Raw genomic sequence first — 19,045 nt, forward strand, 5'->3', positions numbered from 1 at the left:
TGTAGCAGCTGATCAACTGTGTAGATTGGTAGAAACATAGGAGAGACTAAAGGCGAGAAAGAATGTTTAGTCTGAATTACACATTTGACATGCCAGAAGGCAGCCTTCCAATTGAACTTTTAAAACGAGAATTAAAAACTTTTATCCAATCATTTCTACAATGTCACTCTCGAGCATAAAATATTTGAGCTCAATGTGTCAAAATTAACACTGCTCCTGGATTTTATAATTAAGATTGAAATCATCTTTCCAGATCAAATAATAGGCCATCACTATCAACTTGTCATGAAAAGCAAATATTTTTCTTTAGGGTTAACCGAGAGGTTTACCCACATTTCAACCCGATGCTTCTAACTAGACTGAGTTGCAACCACAAGATTGATAAAAGGTAATTTAAAGGTAAGTTAAAAAGAGACAAAACTGTATAAATTTATGAGAAATTTTAATACGATTTTCAATTGGATATATAAACTCCATGAATTCATTTGTGGATTCAGTAACAAGCTGGTCTCACCATCACATTAGCAATCTGAACAAACTGCATCATCATAAGCTTATCTTTCCTCCCACCCTTACCCTCACCCCCCTCACTTACAAATAAATACAGTAAAATAAAAGATAGAAAAAAAAAGAAAAAAAATCACAATCCCTAATAGAGTCTAGAGCCTGAAAAATATTAAAAGCACAAGAGAGGATAACAAGGAACTGAAACAATATTTTCTTTTATATCAAATATCATATACCAATCATTTATACATCAATCGAAAATCACATCTTGATCACAATCATGAGATTGTAAACATCAAAAAAAAAAATCCAAAAAATCAGTAAAAGGAGTGTATAAGCAGCCCGCACCCATTGTTGAAAAAAAGGAAGAAAAAAAAGAAGACAGAAGTATTCTTAAAATGCAAACAATGCGCGTACAATAGAGAAAAACAAAATGACATTGTGATAATCGAATTGTCGGTAGACGGTTGCTACAAAATAAATATGTAGGTAACTCTAAATATTAAATGGAAAATTTTATTATGAAAATCATTCAATCCACTTATTCTGCTCATCACATCATCAATATGTCCGTAATGCATCTGATTCTCTTCAGGACTATCTACTATTTATCATTTTCGCTACGTCACAAGTCTGCATTGTAACAAAACATTTAATCCCTAAAACGGGCACATGTGTGAAATTGTATTATGATTTGGGATGAAATGAAATCGATGGGGAAGACCACATTAAAAAACAAACAAAAAAACTTAAATCATAACATGGCACACTCATGCTAACAAGATCTGCACCAAATGTAATGTGAAGCCGAACCAAGGCAACTCATCAGACAACTTCATTCATCATCCAATTAACCCCAATGACTCGTATAAACACTACCATGCAGTACACGGCAACACACACCGCTTTCTCTCTCTCTCTCTCTCTCCCTGTTACAAACAAATCACTTACTCATCCACAAACATAAGTCCAGCTACCCATCCATCCGTTCACAGATTTAAATTATAGATTTAGGAATATTTTCTGACACTGGTGTTTGGTCTAAGAAAATTGACAGTGCCAGATGGGAGAATAATATCCACTATTCAATAATATCATCCGAAATTCAACAAATATTCTTTCAATTTCAATGAGCTTATGTGTTTTCATATAGTTATTGAGCCAAATACAGTGAATCTTTGTATCAAAAATGAGACTTTCACAAGTTCACATTTTTTTCTGTTAAAAAAATAATTTTCATTCTCTATTAATTCAATAGACGACTAGCAAATTTTGGCAAGTCTGCAATCACAACAAAGATGTTTAGTTCATAAATAAGGTTGGAATTTAAACAACAAAGTGCTAGACATTAAATATTCTAAATTCTTATAATTCATCCCTGGCTTGTTCTTTGTCTTCCTCCTCCTCTTCTTCCTCTTCCTCTTCTTCTTCCTCTTCCTCCTGGAATGAAAAATACGAAAATTATTAGTCAACTACAAATCTAAATCTTTTGATTGATTGTGAATTTTTTCATTATAAAAAAAATTACATAACCATTTAAAGATAATCTGCAATAAGCAGTAAGACCTCAATCTATTTGACACAGCGAAGAACATGGGCTTATATCAAATTGATGGTGAAACCAGTCTTGCCAACTGCCATTGTGTGAATTCACTCCCATCACAGAACAGTGCAATTTTGTTGCCATACTTTCAACAACAAAAAACAGTAATCCTATTAACTCATGACTCAAGAATCATGATGCAATGGCTATGTCATATACCTCAGCCCCAGTCACATGGTTTCCTTTTTACATCTCATCTGAAAACCATTAGATCCTTCCCGTACACTTGGAATTATCAACGCTCCATATAATACATAACCTATACAACAAGGAGACTTACAGAGCGTTGAACAGGGTCTTATAATCACTTGGGAAAATGTTTGGTTCTTATGTTAGAGATTTTACAGTGCTTGCAACACTATCAGCACCAGGATAAAAATGAAGATAAGACAGTCAAACCGTAATAGGTCTAGGAAGTTCTAAGTCCTTTATTTCCTATTGTAAATGACATTTATACCATCAAACAAAAAGATGAAAACACTTACTGGGCTGTCTCCAGCGCCATCTTTGCCATCACTGTCCAAGAACTTCTTAAATCCTTCAAGAGTTCTGGGTCCGTTGTAATCGACAATCTGAAAATAATTAGCATTAGTTAAATGAAAAATATAAAATGGATATCAGTGCATGGGTTACCATACATATCGTATTAGGTGATATTACAATTTTTACCAACAGAGACAAGGCTGTTAACGGTCAGGTGCTCATTTTACCCCTGAGTATGGTGAGATAATGTGTGTAAAGAGCCTTTTCCAAGGACTCAACTATGCGTCAAGCAAGATTCAAACCCAAGACCGTCCAATTCGGAAGAAAGTGTCATACAACAAAACCACATAGCCGCACCAAATTGACAAATTAATTTTAAAGCAACCATCTTGTCTGTTTTGGATAGCGATTCATCATATCATCCCATTGACAAACAATTCTCATGCCACCATGTTTCTTCTTACTACCAGGATATAAGAAAACTTTCATTAAAAGTACAAAATCATTATTTTCTATCCTCCACCATGTTTCTTCTTATTACCAGGATATAAAAAAACTTTCATAAAAAGTACAAAATCATTATTTTCTATCAGCTCTCGCCATAGTTTCTATCTTTATATACCAAGGTATAATAAAGTAAAACATATTTCAATACAAAAAAGTACAAAAATCATTATATTTACATAATCCGTTATTTTTGATTAACGAATACTATCTCCATGCGAGCATCAGTATATTAAGGTGATCTCTAACGCACTTCAAACTAATCATTTAAATTGAGGATCCATACATTGAAAGGAAAGAAAGAGAAAATTTATTATCCAAAAATCGCTTATATGATATAGATAATATTAAGTGTCCTGTTTTCAAACTGGTCAAAGATGTGAAATGAATGAAGAAAAAAAATCCCAAAAAACTACTCAAAGTCTACAAATGAAAGATGCGGAAAGTATGGATATCTGTAATAATACAGTAGATTAAAAGCACTGTTCAACACACATTTAACAGTTCTCATGGTGGCAAAACGTGAAAGACATGTTTATTGTTTGTTTTATTTGTTTTTAAGGGTTTTACGGCGCTTGCAACACATTAAGGTCATATCAGCGCCAGTAAAAAGGGAAAAAATGGGATAGTAAAAAAAAGTTCTAGAATTACAATTAAAGCACCCAAGAAAAGTAAGACATAGGGGAACTAGCAACAAATAGGGATCAGATGTAGATTCCAAGAGCATACCACCAATGCACTTAGTTTGAGATCACCTATAAGTCTCATCCAGACACAAGCACAAAATCCAACAAAGAGGAATACACTCAAATGCCTACATTATACATTAAAATAACAATAATACATTACAGAGAGATGATTTAGAAGGAAAAAATATCATCTCCCAAAACAATAACTATGCATTTGACTGTTTCCCTTCCATCCAGGACTCCGGCCAGGGCCAGGACAAAACCAAGTAATCTCATGCCAAGACAAAGACAGAAAGCAAGTTGGAAAAGAGATATAAGGGGAAAAAAGACACAGTATGTACCCCCCTTGCCCACTATGGGCGGAAAGTATGGATATCTGTAATAATACAGTAGATTAAAAGCACTGTTCAACACACATTTAACAGTTCTCATGGTGGCAAAACGTGAAAGACATGTTTATTGCATTAACCCCCAGTTTTCAGAGCAACTGAGATGATTAACTATCATTATCATTGAGACTCTAGCATACTTCTGGAGAGTGGGGAAACTGTAGCTATTTGATCCACCACACATCAAGTCTCTCACTGCCACTACATTTGATTTTGGGAAATTGTAATTTTTTTAAAGGAAATTCCTTCTCTGACCCAAAAATCGCGGATTTCCACGGATCTAAAGTAAACCATCAGTACTTTTCATGATGCAAAAAATGTCAGGAAATCGGTTCTTCCAATTAACTTGGATTAGGTGAATTTTTATTTAAAGATTTCTCACCTGATCACCTCCAGCAGGGAAATATTTAAGAGTTGGGAAACTCTGGACCTTGACCTCCTCGACTTCATTGGTGGTGGAATCCATCTTAGCGATGACAATCTTGTCGTTGTCTTTGTATTCTTCTGCCAGCTGGTCCCAGATGGGTGCAAGCTGTTTGCAGTGACCACACCAAGGGGCATAAAATTCGACAAAGACAGCCTTGTCCTTGTTGAAAGCAACTTCCTTAAAGTTCTGTCCAACCAACACTTTGACGGGTTTGGCATCCCAGTCTTCTGGAACTTCTTCAGACATCAAGTGAGGCTTTAAGGAAGAGACGAAGTGACATTTTTAAATGTAAAAAGTTATGGATAAAAAATATATTTTTCAATTCATCTTAGATCTCCATATTACAATTGCATGGATAATAATGGTGGCAAATAACTTGCACTTTCATGCCACTTTACAATAATTAAGCAAGAAATCATCTTTTGGCATGCCTTGGAAATCCAATTTTTTTATACAGAGCACATATCAGTGCAAGGGGAATCCGAAAAGGTGTGTTATGGTACAGACAAAAGATTGCTATGCAAATAATAATTTTTTAAAAGTTATATTCTGAACCAAGAGTGAATACTATGTTGTTAGAAACACTGGACTGTAAAAAAAGGAATGAACAATAACAGAAGAATTCTGGCTCAAAAATAAAAAAGAGCTTTTTTATAGCGCAATACCCACTAAACTTGCTCAAAGCACTTCACAAGAGGTCCCTGGCCAACAGCAACACTTAACATGTAGGACGAGACATGACGCCAGCTAGGAGATATTACAATTTTCTTTTGGACAGAGACAACGCTGTTAACGACCAGGTACTCAATCTACACCCGAGTACGGTGAGAGAATGTGAGTAAAGAGCCTTTTCCAAGGACTCAAATGCGCCGAGCGAGGCTCAAACCCAGGACCATCCGATCTGAAAGCGAGTGTCATACCATTAGACCACATAACCGCACATGTTAATGGCCGGAGAAGGGTTTTGAGCTCGAAACATTTTAAAAGTGTTTTTTGTTATTGACTAAATAAGGGATTTCTGTCACATTTGTTAAATTTATTTCGCCTAGTAACTGGCTGACGGTTCGGTGTGACCTGACGAACATCACGCTCCCAACCGAGCGAGGCAGCAGTCTTCCGTGAAAACATGCTCCCCTTTACGCTGTCACCGTTTAACTTTTTGGACTTATTCATGCAGTTAACTCGGCAAAGTTACAAGAATGGTTTGCCATTGCCTATTCTTGTCGCCCTCTGCAGTTGGCCAGCTTGACCTGTTACCGTTCGACACCACGAGGAGGTTGCAGTAGGGCTTGATGATGATCTATCTTTGCAGACTTGGCATCATCCATTTGGCGAAATAAATTTAACAAATGTGACAAAACCAAAATTGGGACATGGAATGTCAGGACCTGTGCCCAAAAAGGAAAACTAAACAACATTCTAAAAGAAATGAAACGGCTCCAAATAAATATTCTTGGCCTGGCAGAGATGAGATGGAAAGAGCAGGGAACCATGTCAAAACAAGAAAACAACATGACATATAAGATCATATGGAGTGGTGGAACCTCTTTCCAAAAAGGAGTAGGGATGATCTTAGACCAAAAATCAACCAAATTTTACAAAGGGCACGTAGCAATCTCAGACAGAGTTTTGCTGGTTAAGCTAAGAGGACCTGTAGTTGACACCAATATTATTCAAGTTTATGCACCAACAGAAGAGGCGACAGATGCAGATATGACAGAGTTTTACCATTCACTAGACAAAGCAAAACGAATGTGTAAATCACAAGAAGTCCTTATGGTAATGGGGGACCTAAATGCTAAGATTGGCAGAGGCAGAGATGGTGACATAATCGGACCACATGGACTCGGAGACAGAAATGAACGAGGAAACATCTGGGCAGATTGGTGTAGAACAAATAAATTAATGATTTCAAACACCTGGTTTCAACAACACCCAAGAAGAACCTGGACATGGCAATCACCAGGGGACAGAGCAAGGAACCAGATAGACTTTATAGCAGTATCATCAAGATTCAGAAATGGCATATTAAATTGCAAAACCTACCCAGGCGTCGATGTAGACAGTGACCATGTCCCAGTTGTTTGTACAGTAAGGATAAAGTTTAAAGCTATTCAGAGAACAGCTGGTAGAATAAAGAGGGATTACAGGTTATGCAAAGACAATGGCATACAAACAAAAATGAGAGAAGAATTTGAAAATGCACTCATGATACAAAGCCAAAGTGAACCTGATAACGAAAAATGTGAAAAACAATTTGATATATTCCAAAAGTGTGTCAAAGCAACTACAGAAAAGCATTTACCAATAGCTCAAACAAACAGCAAAAAGGAATGGATGACAAATGAAATTCTAAACCTATTTGAAGAAAGACGAAAATGCAACAGAGGGTCTGCAGAATACCAAACATTGAACAACCACATTAAATCCAAATGCATCGAGGCACACGAGAACTATCTAGACTGGAAATGCTGCGAAATCGAAAGAGAATACAAACCCAACCCCCAACAAGCTCACCAAAGAATAAAAGAACTATCAGGGAAAAGGAAAAGCAAAGCAGCAGGAAGTTGTATCCAAAACAAACAAGGGGAACTGCTATTTGAAGAACAACATATAGAAAGCCGATGGGTAGAATACATAGGCGAACTGTACAATGATCCAAATAGAAATGAACCACCACTGAAATTCAAAGAACCATTAAGCGGACCAAACATCACCAAAAGTGAAATTGAACATGCCATGGAACGAATGAAGGATGGTAAAGCAACAGGCCCTGATGAAATATCTGTAGAGGTATTAAAAAGCCTAGGAGATCTAGCAATTGATGAACTTCACATATTATTCAACAATATATACAATACTGGGAAAATTCCAGAAGATCTCTGTAACTCTATTTTCATAGCAATACCAAAGAAAGCAGGTGCAGTCAGATGCGAAAATTTTAGAACTATAAGTTTAATAAGTCACATCAACAAAATACTGTTGCGTATAATTATCAACAGGCTAAGGAATAAGATTAACCCCGAAATCGCAGAAGAACAATATGGATTCCAACCTGACAGAGGGACAAGGAACGCAATATACCTCCTCCGTGTTTTAAGTGAAAGAGCTATACAGGTTCAGACCCCACTATACCTCTGTTTTGTCGACTACAAAAAAGCTTTTGATAGAGTACGCCACGAAGAAATACTAAAACAACTGCACTCCATTGGCGCTGATGAGAAAGACCTCAGACTCATGCAAACATTATACTACACCCAGCAGGCATCTATCAAAATCGGAAACTCTACAGGAAATTCCATTCCTATTAAGAAAGGAGTCCGTCAAGGGTGTGTTGCCTCACCAGATCTGTTTAATCTATACCAAGAAACAATCATGAGGGCATAACTAATATGGAGGGAATAAAAGTAGGAGGTCACAACATAATATAAGATACGCAGACGATACGGTACTCATTGCAACATCAGAAATCCAACTTCAAAAGATTGTTGACAAAGTGGTAGTAGATAGTGAAGCCAAGGGAATGGAAGTGAATATCACCAAAACAGAATGCATGGTAATACAGAAAAACCCCAAAAACAACAACACCTGCAATATAACGATTCACGGCGAGCAGCTTACCAACGTAGAAAGTTTTAAATACCTAGGTTCAATAGTGACAACAGATGGAAGATGTAACCGAGACATACGAGCAAGAATAACTCAAGCCAAACAGGCCTTCATGGACCTGGGAAACATTTTGAAAAACAAACAGATGTCGTTCGGGATTAGATTCCGAGTCTTGAAGTGCTACGTGTGGCCAATCTTGTTCTACGGATGCGAAAGCTGGACTACAAATGCAGAAACACAAAAGAACATTGAAGCTTTTGAAATGTGGTGCTTGAGAAGGATGCAGAGAATATCGTATACCGCACACAAAACGAACGAAGAAGTGCTAAAACAAACATACCAACAAAGGAAACTAATGCCCTTAATAGTGGATCGACAACTATCCTTTTTCGGACACATAGTAAGGAAAGATAAGAATGAATACCTGGCAAGTTGTGGAAAAATACCTGGTAAACGCGCCCGGGGGAGACAAAGAAAAACACTCATAGACCAACTGAAGGGCTTCACCAACCTAACAATCCAAGAGCTGTTTGAAAAAGCAAGAGACAGGGAGGAATGGAGAGAGATAATTCATGCAGTATCCGAAGCCTGGACCAGGCATGGAACCTAGAAGAAGAAGAAATAAGGGATTTCAGCCTAAAATGTTGTGATTAGTAATTTGCTTTTTTTTTCTCCTGAAAGCTGTTGTAGTCATTTTTGTTCATTACTTTGTAAATCATGAACTTCATATGATGAAATATAAGACAAATTAAATTTCTTATACACACTGGATATCCGTCCTACTCCAGATTTTAAGACAAATAATAAAAATGAAGGAAAACAGGAATCTATTCAATAGACATCATAAAGGAGGAATACGTTTTACTGCTTTGTATAAACAAAACATTGATCAATGATAATTAAGCTTTGTGAAATGTATACAAACCTTAAGTTTGCCATCCAAAAAGTCCTGGGCGAACTGTGTGATAGTTTCAGAATCAATTCCGTCCTTGGTAGGCTTGTACTTGGTCATGTCTTCAGCAAGGGTGATGAGACGGACAGCTGGCACCTCAGATGGTTGCAGACCGAAGAATTCCATGATACGAGCATTTTCCTCATTGGCAGTGTCCAAGTAAATGAAGAGGATCTGAAAAAAAAAATGTTTTAATGCAAAAATTGTAGGGAGATCACACCTTTGCATGAAATAAATAAAGCAGTGACAACTCTGCAACACTACATGGATTTCCTGAAAAAAAGAGGATGCCATTAAAAAAGGAAATATAAAACACGGATAGCAAAAAAAAAATTTTAATTAAGAAAAGTTAAATAAGATTAAAAAAAAGAATGAGTAAATTTATAAGCATAGTTCAATTTTGTTATGAGCAAAAAAGTAAAATTAACATATGGCAGTTGAGCCGATTTAAAAAACAAAACAAGTAATCATTTTACATTTCTTTCATTACTATTAAAATGTATTGTTAACTTTTTGTAATAATAAATTTGTTTAATTTCTGCGTATTTTGCTTATTTGAATTGGATTGACCAGAGCTGTAGTGAAAACTTGCAATTTTCAAACGAAAATTATTTTTTTTTAAAATCCTGACTTACCTTTCCTTTGAAAGCCTTGGCGGCTTCAGCATAACCAGTAAGGGCGTCTTTGCTTTCATCCTTCTTCAAGAACAACAGGATGTGGTTCTTAACTTCACCACCAAAGATTTTCTGGGCAGACTGGGAATGGAGAGAAAGGTATAGGAATAAAACAACTCTACACTGCCAGTCCTGTGATCAACATTCATAAGGCCAAGTCGACATAGGTGCAGACAGTACCAGAAATATTTTTAGTTGATATTTTCAGTTCAGTTGAATTATTTTACTTTCTTCGCAATTTTAAAGACTTCCTTGTCTTATGAATGGTTTTGGATGAGAAGGGACATAATAATATTAAATCAATTGTATTGGGCTGTAAACACCATTCCCAAGGCTAATAATTTTTTTATTATAACCTGTTTATAACCCAATTAACATGCTTTAGTCATATATTCTTCTTATGTGCATCAGCAGTAAATCATTTTAAAAATTTTTTTCATCAGTTGACTATTTCATGAAGATGAATGACGACTACAATTCAACCAAGGTAACATTAATACGACCCCTGATTTTCAATGTGCAATGAATCTAATTTAACTCTGGAATTCACTATAGTTGAAAATGGAACACATTTGTTCAATCTTCTATTCATATGAACCCGATAGAGTTAAATATAACACCATGATATTAGAGACAAGTATTACCTCTGAAGTGAACTCGATGACAAGTGGAAGTCTGTTGCTGACAACAAACTCCTTAATACCAGCGACAGACAGCTCTCCAGTGTGGTCGTTGCGGCCCTCATCAAACTGTGTGAAAAAATAAAAATTCATTCATTCACCAATACTATAACAACCTTGAACAAAAAAGCATACTAGAAAATTTTTTATTTTTTTGTTTGCTTTGCTTTTAGAGGTTTTAAGGGGCGGTTTGGGTCTTTTCTAAAAAAATTTTAATAACCTATATTGGGCGCGGTTTTAATCATTCTGTATCATCAATATAGGTTAAAAAACAACATTTATGGTGAAAAATTTTAATTATCTGTGTTCATGCCCATTTTGCGATCTAATTTGGGGGTCTGACATAAAAAAATATAACAATCTTGTGGCAAACGTTCCACAAAAACTAATGAAAGAATGACCTCCATATTCTTCCCTCTTGTCAACATTGTGCCATAGTGTGTCACCATAGAGAGATTTTACCGCTTTAGCTTATGGAATTTTTATTAGATCATTACAAAGTTGAGAATCAAAATGTTATGACAAAATTGATGTAAAAAATTCAGATTTAGGATTATAATTCAAAATTCACAAATCTTATCAAAAAAATCTCTCTATGGTGACATAATTCATTATCTCTATTATAACTGTGGAAATTTTCAGACAATTCCATTGAATAGATTCTGAGAAACGTTTGACACAGTTTCCCATACCCTTAGAAAAATGACATATTGAGAAAATAGCAAAATGGCTTCCCGTTTTTCACACATTTCTTACTACCTGTACCATTTTCGACCTTGTATTTTGTGCCTTTATAGTCTACTTTAAGAATTTGGACTTCAATTATATTATTTCTAAGATAATAAAATATCATTTTCCACCAAAATCTCAAAATCAAATTTTTGAAGGATTTTCCTAATAATTAGACCCAAACCGCCCCTTAAGGTGCTTGCAATTCCAAACTACAATAGACAACATTTCATCCAATCTTTCATATCAATAGTTTCTGCCATTAACATTAGTTATCCTCTATCAAATTTGAAAAGGTCAAAATTTCTGGCTTTTTGAGGAAAACAAACAACCCTTGAAAAAAACATAATTATTTAAAATAAAATAAATGTTCTTTAAAAACCTGGCTGCTTCCTGATGAAATATTGAGGGTCTCCATACAAGTGTGAAAAAGGTGATTTTGATAAAAGGACAATTGTCATGGCTATTCCAATCAAATAAAGGGATTGTGGTTAATCTCTCACACTTTGAAAAAAAAATTGTTTACATCAAATGGCACTTGCATGGTTAGTTGGATGTCCTTGATATTATCTGAAGTGGATGAATTGAATATTGAAGAAACAGGGAATTGATGCTTAATTGTCAATTGGGAGGTTTTGATCATAAAGATGACTAAAATTTACCTTCTTGAATAAGACAACACCATCAGAGTCAACTTTGTGCTCAGCAAAGACATCACTCTCAGAGGAAATACCGAATGGAACATCATCCATGGTGCCGGCAACTTCAAGGAATGCCTTGGCAGCCTCTGAATCAACATCCTGTTTGAAGCAATACAAATTAAGTTAAATAATTTAAACACAGCATATATAAAACATGAGAAATGTGTCTGCTGCCTTAAGCATACTGCCGTACTCTGAAAATATATTTTAAAGGATTTGTTTGTTTTTTTAACGCATCTTAAAAAATATTTCCCAGAAACTCCTTTAATTAATCAATATTTAAAGGAGAGTCTTCTGGACAAAGTTTTAAAATGCTTTACTTACTCTTTCGCCTATTTTTTAAAAACTACGACAGTAGAGCAGTTATAGATATTTGAAGTGACACTTTTTGACTCTCTGAGAAGAAAAATATGTTATATCATTTTGGTGCTTGACTTTTCATTAACATTTCACGAAATTTTATCCACAGATTTTCAAAATAACTTAAAATTGATGTGTTTTCGAGTTGAAAATGAAAACGACCCTTTGGGCCATCCCTTATTACAAATAGGCAACTCAACAGACAAATTGCACTGTACAAATGGAAATTTCATTTTGTATGACCCACTGAGGTACTAAAGAGAGCCCTGTGAAAAGCAATAGACATTTGCATATATTCATTAATTATTTTGTAATGATTGTAAATTTATCACACAAAGACCCTGATAAAAATGTGGGGTTTTTTTCTTAGGGGAAGGGTTCTTTTTTTTTTTTTTTGATGGCAAATTATATTTATAAATATGATAATTGTGCTTAAAATCAAATACTACCTTCGAAAAATCAAATATTGGAAACTACCTTTAACTAATTTCTATGTAGTATTTGACAAGCATGAGGGATCGCCTATGTATGCCATTAAGGACTGTGGATAATTCAAAATTTGAATTAACCATTCAAGTCTGAAGGGCAAGAGCTCAGGTGTCACTGGTTCGGATAAGTAAGAATTACTCATGCCTCCAAGTCTTGATAGCAAAGCGCAGGTTAATAATCTTGATTAACATGAAGTAAAATAGCAAATGGGTAGGCCTCATAACTGACAGGCCAATTGTCCCGATTTAATCTTGAATTTCTGTCGCAAACATTACCAACTACCATGCATGCTGGTCTATCTCAGTTTTCAATCTTTAATGGCTTGCATTTGCAAAAGGTCCCAAGGGCCCATCACTGCAAATTGTAATTAAGTCCAATCAAAACAGGGAACAGTCAAAAATGACTTTGATGAGCGAGTGCATTCAAAACAGTTTTGAAAGTTTCCAAACATTCAACGTTTGTTATGTCTGTTGGCACAACATTCCAGTCATTTATTGTTCACTGGGAAAAAACTGTGTATGTATGTTCTTTATAAAGGTTGTATGTATTGTGATGCATTGTATGTGTGTAGCGTATCTATCTTATTTGCTTTTTATGTAGTTTGGGATGATGGGTACTTTTGGGTCGTTGATGGTTTTACTTACTATCTGATCCAACAGTCCCACCAACCAATAAATTACTCAGTGAACAAATGGCTATAAATTTATTATTTTTCTCCTTTCAGATTCAAACATCTAAGGAAATTGAAATGACTGCTCCACAAATTAAGCTACCCCACTTCATGGTCAAATAAAAGTTTTAAAAGAAACTAATATTTCGAGCCAGGAGTTAATTCTATGCTGTAAAGAACAAAACCAGAAACAAAAGGACTGAAACATTGGTTGAAAGGATTATGGCTATTATGTCTATGTTTGAACTGACCTTGAAGAAACCCATAATAACAACATCATCACTGTCCTTGAAGGTCTTGGACTCATCAACAGTTGCCAGAGTCTTGGCTGGGGGTCCAGTCTTCTTTTTCAGCCACTGAACAATGTCCTTTGAAGTTCTGCCACCTACAATTGAGAACAAGATATATATATATATATAAATATATATAGAGAGAGAGATTATAAAGATGACAGCTATGTGTGAATATAAATGAATAATATTTTGAACCGCATATTAAATGAAATGTGACTTAGCAGAACAACTCTATGGTTAGGAGTTGAAAAAAAAAAGTATTTTTTTCATACAAACGAACAAAATTTGAGGTTTCATATAGGACAATCTCCACTTGACATGCTCAAATCACTTATATAATGGAAAACACTAAAAAATAAAACCAAAGAAGAAAAAAAATAAACAGTAACACATGTGGGACAAGAAATAATGGGCATTGGGCGCTATTACATTTTTTTTCAACAGAGGCCAAGTCGTCACAAGTCAGGTACTCATTTTACACCACAGCACTGAGACAGAGTAATGTGAGTAAATAACCTTTTCCAAGGACTCAAGATTGTGCCAGGAACCTTAAACGTCAGAAGCTGAGTATTGAACTACAAGATCACAACCCCTGTCATACAACTAGACCACAAAGCCGCATATGTATAAAAACAAAAACTAAAAAAAAATTTGTTATACGCAATACCCACTTGAGGAGCTCAAAGCCCTTTACAAAGGATTCCTAGCTAACAGCGACACTTAACATCTGTTGCCAACCCTAGCTCATGACAATGTGTACAATGGAGAGCCAAAATGCTAAAAATTCATAATACAAATTTAATCATGCATACAATCCTCACCAAAATGTGTACAATGAGTGAAAATGCATAAAAATACTATTTTTTTTACGCAAGGTTGACACCACTGTATATGTAGGACAAGAAAGACACTGTTAGGTGTTAGCCAACAGTGTTAGCCAGTTACTGATTTACACCAGAGTATGGAGAGAGAATTTGAGCCACTTAAACCCAGGGCTTTCTGATCCAAAAGATGTCACACAAGATCAAATAGCGGCATTAAAAAAAAACATCCATGAGTAAAAAAAACCCTCAAATTGGAAAACAGAAATTATTCATTTTTTTTTTAATTCATCCTATACTTTACCTGAATATTCTAATGGAATTCCCTTCTTGAAGAATTTAATGGTTGGGTAACCACGAACTTCAAACTTTTCAGCGAGGTCGCTCTCGATTGTGGCATCAACCTTAGCAAGCTTAATTTCAGATCCTTCATCTTTCAAAGCTTGAGCAGCACTTGCATATTCTGGGGCAAGAGCCTTGCAATGTCCACACCATGGAGCATCTGAGGAGAAAAAAATAAATTGGGTGTTCAAGAATGGCGTTGCCTTTAGGATGATACTCTCTGCAAGTCTGAATGGATTTCTTGATGGGAAACAAAAAATTCCATTCAAACTATCACATTGAAATTAATCTAAAGAAAATGTGGACTAAGAGGTTGCTTGACCTCACAAGGATGTAAGTTCATAAGTGGTTCCTCTTTACTAGTACTAGTACTAGAGAGATTTTACCCTTTGGTACAAAACCAGATTCTTAACGAAATGCAACAAACTTTTTTTTTGTGAAAAAAAAGTGAAAATAATTAAAGCTAGGCTGGATTTTGATGGGTATTTCATTGAAACAGGTTAAAGAAGAAAAGGACATTGGAGTCACTAGAGAGGACAATTAATTTTTGAACACATGTCAGTGAAAAAGTTTTTTAAAAAGCCAGCTCCATGTTTGCCGTCATCAGACCATCAATTCCAATATCTAACAAAGAAACATTTTTGTCCCTCTATAACTATAAAGCGCTTGTGAGATCGCACATGCAAGCTCAGTTTGGTTTCGTACATAAAAAAATACGAGCAAATTGAAGGTGTGCAAAGGAGGGCTACAAAAGTTGCCTGGACTAGAAGATCCCTAGTCACTAGGTTATGAGACTGAATGGAGGAAAGATTTCACTAAAAAAGAAAAGATAACAGAGGTAACAAAAGGAAACTGCTCACACAAAGACCCAGATTGGATGAGAGAAAACAATTATACTGTGAGAACAACGAAAATATGGAAGTTTACCAGATTCTGTTGTGAACGCAAAAACCCTAAACAACTTCAAGAGCAGACTAGACAAATTTTGGTCTGACCAAAATGTTTTGTTCAATTTATAAATGCGCTTTAGATTGTAAAACCTAAGTTAGTACAACGACCTGTACTGGAAACAAGTATCCATATCGTGTATACATGGATAAACTACTTGCCCAAAGTATTAATTTTAAAACAAAAAGAAGCATTTAGTATTTAAAGTAGAAATCTATAATGCCGACGAGTGCGAAGCATTCCGTGGAAAAGGGGGTGTGACATTGAATTTGAATCATTCAGTCAGCCGCACGGAGCAGCAGACGAAACAATTCTGCATTCATCAAGAGAAATGCACCCCAAGCCCAAGACATGATAATTATGGAACATGCACATAAAGCCATATGGAATTTTATAAACTGGGCAAATGTCATAGATGATTATATTGAGTACATCGGTAAAGTCTAGCGTAGTCATGTCTACATCAAAATCAAAAACGACATTACTTACAAAATTCTACGAGGACAAATTCGTTGTCTGCTACAGCTGTCTCAAAATTTCCAGTGGTTAGCACTAATACACCGTCTTCTTCCGTAATATCAGCAGCTCTTATGCTGCCGAATACAGCAATACACAAAACCAAAAAGCGAAACATCTTTGAAAAAGTCCCTGTTGATGTGACGATGAAGCGACCAGCTTGTTGGGCTGAATGAAAAAGAAAGGACCGGTGTCGATGGATGGTGAGTGATATATTTAGGTCTCAACGTGGCACAGATTTTAGTTCCGGTGAAACACAACACGGATTTACCACCGTGTTGATTATCCATTGGCTAAAAAAGGTTAGTCACGTGACATTATTAATCTAACGTTGACAGGGGTCAGCCAAAAAAAAAAAAGATGTTAGGAATTAAGCAGTCTGTTGTGAATAATAGTTTTTAATTAATGATAAAAATGCAAGAGACTAAAAGCAATTATATTTTGTTAATGATACTTAACAAAACGCGATGATATTTTGCTCTCTTCCGTTTTCATTTGCCCGTACCCGATGGCAGTGATTCAACGAAATTATGACATTTAAAAGCGCAGTTCACTTCACACCTCACAATGCTTTATTTACTCTGCCAGCGGGCCATATCGAACCAAATAAATATATCTTCATTCAGTACGAGTGTTCTGTTTTATGCCTTAACTATCTATGCACAGTACATACATTCACACCATAGATAATCCTTTAGGGTTACAGGGATTCTAGTATTTTTAAAAATAGGCTAAAACCGTGCAAATTCGGGTTGAAAGCATGAAAATTTACATACAGGTTACCAAGAAACCATAAAAACCCCATCTGCTATAGATCCACTCTGGAAATCAATCATAACGTTTCGGTTTAAGGCCTTAGATTTTCCCTATTACAGCTTCATTAAACAGGGGAAATAACTAAGTAAATACATATATTTTCTTCATATTCATTGTGGTAGGGAGAATCATGCTAAAACCGTGCTCATTCGGATTGAAAGCATGAAAATTGACATAGGTACACAGGTAGCTAAGACCCATATAAATGACACCTGCTATTGAACCACTCTCGCAATTTATCATAACTGCATTTTTAGCAATTTTATTCCCCCCTATATTAATAGCATTTACTATTATCCTATGGAAATAAAATAGCCACGAGATATACAAATGCATACTAATCATGAAATACCAATACAGTAATATTTAAAGACATTATTGTTGACCATTTACAGTAGCTAACAAATGGCTTCGGGTGGGGGAAAAAAAAACAGACACAATGGACGTTTCGGGTACAAACTCTTCGTCAGAAAAAGGAACGTTGAAAACATAAAACAAAATGTAGTAAGAATTGTAGCGTGTGTATTCCCGGGGGTTGAAACAAGAATGAGACGTTAGCGTGGTGTTATCTAGTTGACATACTAAAAACTTGTCACATCAGTCCCTGCGAGAAGTTATTTTTGCCAATGTAATTGTATATGAAAACATGCAAACGCATTCCCTTTTTAGTCATAATATATAAATTTTCCACCCCTCTCTCTCTCTCTCTCTCTCTCTCTCTCTCTCTCTCTCTCTCTCTCTCTCTACTTTCTTTCTTTCTCTTAAAGGCCAATCAACATTCACTTATGAATAATGAGAATTTCATATGGAATACAACAAGTAATGCTACAGTTTCATAACGCTACATTAATGGCACAATGGTTCATCAGAAAGACACGTAAGACCTATTTCTTACAAAACAAGCCATCAGTACAGAGTAACTTTGGGACTACAACAGATAGAACAGTCGCGGGTGCTTTTAGTCAAGCACTCAATTATACCTGAACGAGCAGGCAAGTTGTGTGCAGTAGCCTACCTTACACAAGGACACAACAGTACAGATAGAACATGCTCCCATTGTCATCATGCGGTCAATATCGTATCGTATATCTTGACACAATAACGATTGATGATTATGATGATGATGATGATGATGATGATGATGATGATGATGATGATGATGATGATGATGATGATGCAATTTTATAGGTTTGCCGATTCCATACTGTCATCAAAAAGTAGTAGTCCTTCAAAGCCATTCGGCCTATGGAGCTTTTCACGATTTCTATAGCGTGAAACGGACAATAGCAATTGCTTGATACCCTTTTCATAGGACGCTAGTCTATCGCAAAGTACTTTCCGCCAGATATAACAGACCCAGCTACCCAATCACTTCCGGGTGGACTGGGAAGTGAGGAAAAGAATTCGACTGCACACGGGATCGACCTCGGTCCCTTTGCGTGTGAACCGAGTGCTCTACCAACTGAGCTATTTTGACCCATAACTATCAGTCTGACCAAAATGGGTTATAAAACACGTAAAATGATTATCGCAGTATTTTTGGATAGAAAAAAAATAATGAGGGGTAGGGAGAAAGGAGCACTGTCTGTGCCAACACCGGTTGCCAACATTTAACTCAACGCATAGCATCAAAACGAGCAGACCTGGAAACCGAACGAAAGTATGGGCTAAGTTTAGCATTGTTGTGATGGATACATTTTTTTGGTGTCGGTTTGAAAGTATTTCCATAAGAACAATGAGCCCACAATAATTTGGATAATTTGGGTTAGTAGACCTGTAATTAAGTACACGTCGAGTTACACCCGAGTCGTGAAGGTTAGGTATTATGTTCACGGTCCAATAC

At 35.8% G+C, this 19,045-nt stretch overlaps 1 protein-coding gene across 1 annotated transcript; it reads right to left on the minus strand.

The window, feature by feature from the left end:
- Positions 1–425: 425 nt before the first annotated feature.
- LOC144973472 (protein disulfide-isomerase-like) lies at positions 426–16,681 on the minus strand. The gene is made up of 10 exons (XM_078915946.1): positions 16,360–16,681; positions 14,885–15,082; positions 13,718–13,851; positions 11,909–12,046; positions 10,482–10,586; positions 9,799–9,918; positions 9,137–9,337; positions 4,558–4,857; positions 2,596–2,682; positions 426–1,947 (listed from the first exon to the last, which is right to left on the minus strand). Exons 1-10 carry the CDS (start codon positions 16,502–16,504, stop codon positions 1,873–1,875), a joined length of 1,503 nt encoding a protein of 500 aa, XP_078772072.1. The 5' UTR covers positions 16,505–16,681; the 3' UTR covers positions 426–1,872.
- Positions 16,682–19,045: the final 2,364 nt, after the last annotated feature.

This window comes from Berghia stephanieae, chromosome 5, assembly GCF_034508935.2.
Source record: "Berghia stephanieae isolate SIO BIC M18660-M18661 chromosome 5, UCSD_Bste_1.3, whole genome shotgun sequence".
Taxonomy (NCBI): Eukaryota; Metazoa; Mollusca; class Gastropoda; order Nudibranchia; family Aeolidiidae; genus Berghia; species Berghia stephanieae.